The 6,253-nt window shown below is 47.0% G+C and overlaps 1 protein-coding gene across 9 annotated transcripts in view; it reads right to left on the bottom strand.

The window, feature by feature from the left end:
* Positions 1-204: 204 nt before the first annotated feature.
* Positions 205-6,253, bottom strand: part of CHD6 (chromodomain helicase DNA binding protein 6) — a 93,976-nt gene continuing 87,927 nt past the window's right edge. For 6 of the 9 annotated variants that reach the window (XM_075108490.1, XM_075108482.1, XM_075108484.1 and 3 more), the window contains 2 exons: positions 5,242-5,346; positions 205-3,179 (listed from right to left, as the gene is read on the bottom strand). In XM_075108490.1, coding sequence (XP_074964591.1) covers positions 2,289-3,179; positions 5,242-5,346 — 996 coding nt within the window. In that variant the 3' untranslated portion in view covers positions 205-2,288. The remainder of the gene's footprint in view (positions 3,180-5,241; positions 5,347-6,253) is intronic. The other 3 variants (XM_075108488.1, XM_075108489.1, XM_075108491.1) reach the window with 1 other exon arrangement.

Below are 6,253 nucleotides of genomic sequence, written 5' to 3'. Positions count from 1 at the left end.
AGTCAAAGAGAAGCCTAAACACCCAGAGACGTAGCATACATGTCTGACAGGGAAGAACAAGGTATAGAGCATGCTGGCTAATTAAATAAATTTCACTTTAAACCCTGTTCCTTACACGTGTAACCCTGGAAAAACCATCCCGTAACAAGAAATGGACTCTGAAGAGATTGCTGTATCCATTCACAGTAAGGCTTTGAAGATATATGAAGTTTTATAGCATTTGTATTTTAAGGATTTAGGGCAAGTACATGTTCTTCTACTGAATAAAAAGAAAGTTAGTACTTAAAAGGTTCAAAAATATATCAATCGTGATTTTTTTTTACATAAATAAATTATATTGATTTTGGATTTAACAGCTGAAAAAACCCTTTCTGCTTCCACTGGAGGCAAAACTGAACAAAATGTTAGTTAAATAGAGATAGCAGCATTTCTAAGAAATCTGTCGATAGTGATACAGTATCTATGCTACAAGGATGTTATTAAATAGAACACATTTAATTATCGGGGGGTTGCATTATGATTGGTTACATACTTTAAAAAAAATCATCCAATCCAGTAAACTGGGAATAAATTCCATGAAAATATAAACCAAATGCTTTTTAGGCCATGGGTAACAGACTTCTTTGAGATGCTAATTTAAAAATGTACATAATTTATAATCCCAAATGTATAAAAGACAATGACAAAAAGCATCATAAATAAATAATGCAAACTGAAATAGTTATGTCAAAACATTTGGACCATCTGATAAATTAGCAAAACTGTAACAGAAAATACGTAAAAAATACAGTAAATTGTGACAACCAAATGTGAAACCGATTACTAGCACGCTCCCAACTCCCTCACCAGCCTGCCTTTATCTCACTGCTGCACCACCGTGGGTTTATTTCAAGTCTCAGACCATGAGCTGCAAATAAGAACAAGCCCAAGTGAAAGAAAAATTGAACAAGGAGTGAGGGGAAGGAGAAATGAGTCGAGTTGCCTGTGGAGGTGTCTCAGTACCCAGAGCTGCGGGGGGGCCGATGGCATTAAAACCTGTCCGTTTAAAACGCAGACGTCGAAATAATTTGCCAATGGGGGTGGGACTCGGAAACACTGTTCAATAGCAAACGGAATGGAGAGAAGAAGCCACGGTCATCTCTTCACAGTCTAATGTTAGAAAAGAAGAAACTTAAGCTCTGAAAGTCTCAACGGTCCTTCTTAGAGGAGTCCCCGAACAGGAAAGCTGGCCTACAGCCTTTTCCTTGTTTGCTGAAAGGACATTGCTTCTGGGGTAAGGAGTGTAAAATATAAAAACTTAAAAAGCCTCAGTGTTCATATAAAAGCATTAAAATCAGTGTGGCCTGTTCACAGCTGGAAAAAAATATACCTTTACAGCACTTCTAATGCCATAGATGAGAACTAACGCCATAGAGGAGAACTGACCACTAGCAGAATGATGAAGAAACTGGTAGCTACAGGTACAGTAATCCCAAAAAATTCATGCAAGATGTGCAAAACCTTTCCAGCTCAAGCTGAAAAGTTCTTGTAGCTATTGAGGAAAGGCAACTAAACTCCACTTAATGTAAAACCAAACTTTGGTTTTAAAAAATATAAAAGAATGTCTACGTCATACTTTCACTCGCTGCAGTTTGTCTCCAAACCTTTGAGGTGGGGCTGATAAAGAAATTGTATCACTACCAGTAATGCTTTTTCCTTTCAAAGAAATGAATATATGCATTTTCAATCATTAGTTATATACTTCTGTCTATACTACTATTCTAGTAACCATGATAAAATAGGGAAATACTTTAAATCAAAAATACACATTAGCACTTACTATAGCTGTGCTTTTTACCCCCAAATACAGGCTTTTTCATTCAGTGTCACTGTAGACAGAAATACCCTTGTCCATGTGTAGACCAAGAGGTACAGACTTTTCTTTTGCTCTCGTTTTTTTGCTGCTTTTTCGTCTCAAAGCAGTGAGCAATTCTGGGGGGGTGACCGAGTACTGGATTTGCTATCGTCGGCTGGGATGAACGACTGGAAAAACAGAACGAGAATTCGGTGCCTCCCATACTAGCTAGACAACACTGTTTATCTAATAAAGTGGCAAGACCCTGCAACTATTAACATGTCACCAGAGTTTTTTTCTGACAGGGAATTAGGTAGATAATATTACTCATGGAAACACAGGTTTATGAAGGCGGAGCGGGACAGGAGGGTAAGTAACAAAGAGTTTATGGGATAAGAAACTCACAAGCCACAATCTTTTTGTGTTTTTTTTTTTTTTCAATGAAACAAAAGTTCTAATTGGTATCGCGAGCCGCTTCGCGCTCCTCCTCTGCTGGTCCGTCCTGCTCTTTCTCTGCTGACAAAGGCCGTGTTTGCTCTGTACAGTTTTGACTGTTTGCAGCTTCTTTTTCTGGCAGCGAGACAGTTTCTGGCTCTGGGTTTGCCGATTCCCCTTTCACTTTCTTTCTCTTCCGCTTCTGGCTTTCCAGATTCGCTGCCTCTGAGTGCCTGGTTTGCTGTATGCTGGGCAGCGCCATGCCGATGCCAGGGGAAAGAAACATTGAGGGATAGATCAGTCCAGGAGACATCCCTGGGATAAGAAACGGGTTAAAAGCTACAGCACTACTGGTAGTTATTGCGGATTCTGTCTGATTAGAAAACGAACTAGGACCAGGCTTGTCTTCCGAGAGAGTTTCTTTTTTCACCTCCTGGCTACTCTGTTTATCCTCAGTAGCTTTCTCTACATTGGCTGTACCACTTTTTGTTGTGCTTGTTAACGAAGTCGGAGCAGTTGCAGTACAAGTAGTTGTCATGGGGGGGTTGAGAAGTCCTCCAACGCCAAACATCTGTGGTACGGTAGCCATGCCCGGCAGCATCATGGGCAGCATACTCAGGGTGCTTTTCACATCCTCGCCGGCAGGCACTGCTGCAAATCCAGCAGGAAACCCAACCAGCCCAGTCAGAGGGATCCCTTGCATGTTTCTCATATTCTGAAGTCCTACTAGATCCATCCCAGCAATCAGTCCGTTCATGAACAATGGTCCCATTCCAGAAGAAGAGTCTGCTATGACGCCAGGGCCTTTAATGAGTTCGCTTCGGGGCCTCCTCCCCCTCCGTCGGGGCCCCGTGTCTCGGAGCACAGGCTCGGTTAGGATGCGATTGAATTTGCTTTCGGGTAAGTAGCCCTGAAAACGAAACACACACAACAGAAAACACCCGATAGTTATTACTGCATCAAAGGAAATCTGGCTTCTCTGTGCTCGCATCTGCATCCCAGATGGTGTCAGCACAGAAATATTTGCCTACATGATATGGAATTTGAGAGGTACACACAACTTTTCCCCAAGGGATGCTGCCAAATGCAAAACACCCTCTCTCTGCCCTGGCATGATACTGCAGTGTCAAAGCGCCCAGGGAGGAAAGGAGGAAGCACGTTTTTACCCTGCATTTTCCCCCGAGCCCTCAGCATCGGCTGTTCACAACACGAGAAGCACCGGGGCAGCTCTGCATCAGATGCCAACTTAGCTCCCTTCCCAGCTTTAATTGTGGCTTCAGCAACAGGTGAAAAATCATGTCTTTTAGATGTGAAGGGAAAAATTTTCAATGCTCTGCAGGACAGCAAAGCTGCATGGGATGACACACAGAGAGTGGACATGCTATCTGAGGAGCTCCCGGTTAGAGCTTCACTGAGATGCCAGGAAGGTTATTCTGAGCATTCAGATATGGGACCAAAACCCAGCGGCCACAAGTGGGTGAGACTGCCCGGTTACGCAGGGCAGTGCCAGGGGATCCATAGCGCAGTTTTAAACTCCAGCATCCTCATCACAGACATTTAAACATTTCCCTTTGTGGCTCCCTTGAGTTTTGATATCGCCATTCTTTGAACCATTTCCAATAACTGATTTAGGTAGGAAAAGTATTTCCCATTGACACCTGCAGTGCAGAAATTTGAATCAAATGACCCTGGCAGTCTATACAGCACAGCTGCTGCCCGAAGAGGGAGAATCTTCTGCTCTGCTCCCACTGGCACGTAGGAAAACCTGCATGGGACCATGACCATGCCTGGGCTCTGCAGGGCAGCTGACCCCAGGCTCCCCCCTGCCCAAGCGCCCAGAGCAGCCAGAGGCCCCTCTGCATGCACGTGCCAGGATGGATGCACACTCGCCAAAAGCAAAGTGCTGATGGGGCTTGGGGGTGCGAATGCTAATGGGCATGCAGCCGCTGAACCAGGGCACGTGAGTGGGTGCCCGGGGCGGTGGCCAGGCACACAGCTACTCCTGCTGGCAAAGAGACCGTCCCCTGCAAACAAAGGTACAGAAGAGCCCCCAGCCCGCACAGGTGCTGGCTGCCCAGACAGGCTGCTGACGCCAGCCTGAATGTGGAGCTGTTTCCTGGTGAGTAGGACAGACCATGCCAATCTCCAGCACTAATTAAAAGCAAATTTGAGAGCAGTACAAACCTCTAAGCCAATTGATTCCCCCTCCAGCCCCCTGCAAGGGCATCACACAAACCACTGAAGACACAAAAACAGGGAGCAGGCGAGAGGAACCGTAGGGAGAAGTCTGGATGAGGCCAGCCCGCAGGGCAGGGGAGGGCGATCTGGCAGCGCCTGTGTGCCAGAGGGGAGAGCACTCCTCCTCCACAGGCTCTGCCACGCACCGGGGCAGGGACTGGCGAGACAAACAGGGTGAATGAACGCGGTGGGGTGAGGCTCTGTCCTGCCCTTCTCCATGCCAGTGTCTGAGCCTTCAGGCCTGGTGACCTGCGGGCCTTTAGCGGGCCCAGGGCTGCACAGGCAGAGTTTGCAGGAGCTGATGAAAAGCCTCGGCTGAGGGCATTTTTGAAAATTTGACCTGCGAGAATGTGTTTTGTCCACTCCCTGCTGCCCAGCACCTAGGGTGGATTACTGCTCCTAGGGTGTTTATCTTGCCCCTGCTATTTCTAAGCATCCCGAGGCTTTCTGGACAGTCACCCTGAGCTGCTGCGCCCTGTTCCCAGGGCACTGACCCTCTTCTCTCCTTCCCCTGGCTGCGCCGCTGAGCTGTGGCAGGCGCCCAACCTCCCTCTCTGCCATGCGAGTGCCCCGGTGCTGCTGGCCCCGCTGCCGGCCCTGCAGCTATCCCCTCCCGCGTGCGCAGCTGAGGTCCTGCCTCGCAGCTCCCAGATCCTCACTGGAGAAAGGTTGTGGGGATGGGGAGGGGAAAGAAAGATGACATGATACAGATTTCTCCAAAAGCTCTAACTTACTGAAAGCTTAACAATGTCAGCCCAGTCAGCTGCAACAGCATACTCCAAGTTTGCATCAAGCCACCTTGGCAATTCCTTCAATGCTGGTGCCGTGGCTCCCCCTAACTATAAAACACAGCAGAAGGATGACCTCTATTGCAGAAAGAATTATGTAAAATAATACAAGAAATACGATTACACTTCCCTTAGCTCCTTGCTTTGGGCTGCAATTTGGCTGGGGCAGAGACTCTTCCCTTGCTACACATCTTTGAGGGACTCAGTATGCACCTGCTGCCTCCAGGCACACAGTTCAGGGAGAAAACGCAAGTTCAGCCTTTGTGGCCCGTCCCATTGCCCTCCCCACGAACAAGCGATGGAGACAGAGCTTCCATAAAAGCCCTGCTCAGAAATGGACAAACCCACCAATTCACCCAGGCCTTCAATGCCCATCGTGGGTGTAACAGAGGGAAACACAGATGTGGCTGAAACAGCCTCTTTCTTCCTCACTCTTTAGTTTTGGTTTTAGATATGATTAATGTCACATCACCTTCTGACCTAGTGCAGTCCCGGGTGTATTTAAGAACTGAATTTAGGTGGAAAGTATCCCTGAACATCCCTTCTCATTCACAGAGGTGAACATCAGTGCACTGGAGATTAAACTGCAGACAAGTAAATCCACGCTCCTTGCTCAGTAAGCAAGAAAAAGCCCTTCAAACCCTCTACTTCCTGCATGCCCACCACTTGGACGGGTATTGGTATGCCCTGCCTGCACCTCATAAGGAGGAACAAAACGAAGATATTTGCATGGCAATATTAAAATTTGCGGCCTATTGCAGTGAATTCAAGGGGGACAGTCAAATCCAGAATGGGAAGCACCGGCCAGGGCTGTGCTGATGATGGCTTTAAAGCCAAAGGCTGAATCCCTTTGCCATTGCGGCGCCTGTGTACCCTGGCAAGGGTGAACGCTCAAACTTTCCTTATTTCACATAGAAAGTCACTTATTTAACAGGTCTGTGTTCCCTTGGGCACATAT

Source organism: Phalacrocorax aristotelis, chromosome 13, assembly GCF_949628215.1.
Source record: "Phalacrocorax aristotelis chromosome 13, bGulAri2.1, whole genome shotgun sequence".
In the NCBI taxonomy this organism is placed as follows: domain Eukaryota; kingdom Metazoa; phylum Chordata; class Aves; order Suliformes; family Phalacrocoracidae; genus Phalacrocorax; species Phalacrocorax aristotelis.
The sequence above is the reverse complement of the archived record's forward strand: the minus strand, read 5'-3'. Positions and strand labels throughout refer to the sequence as shown.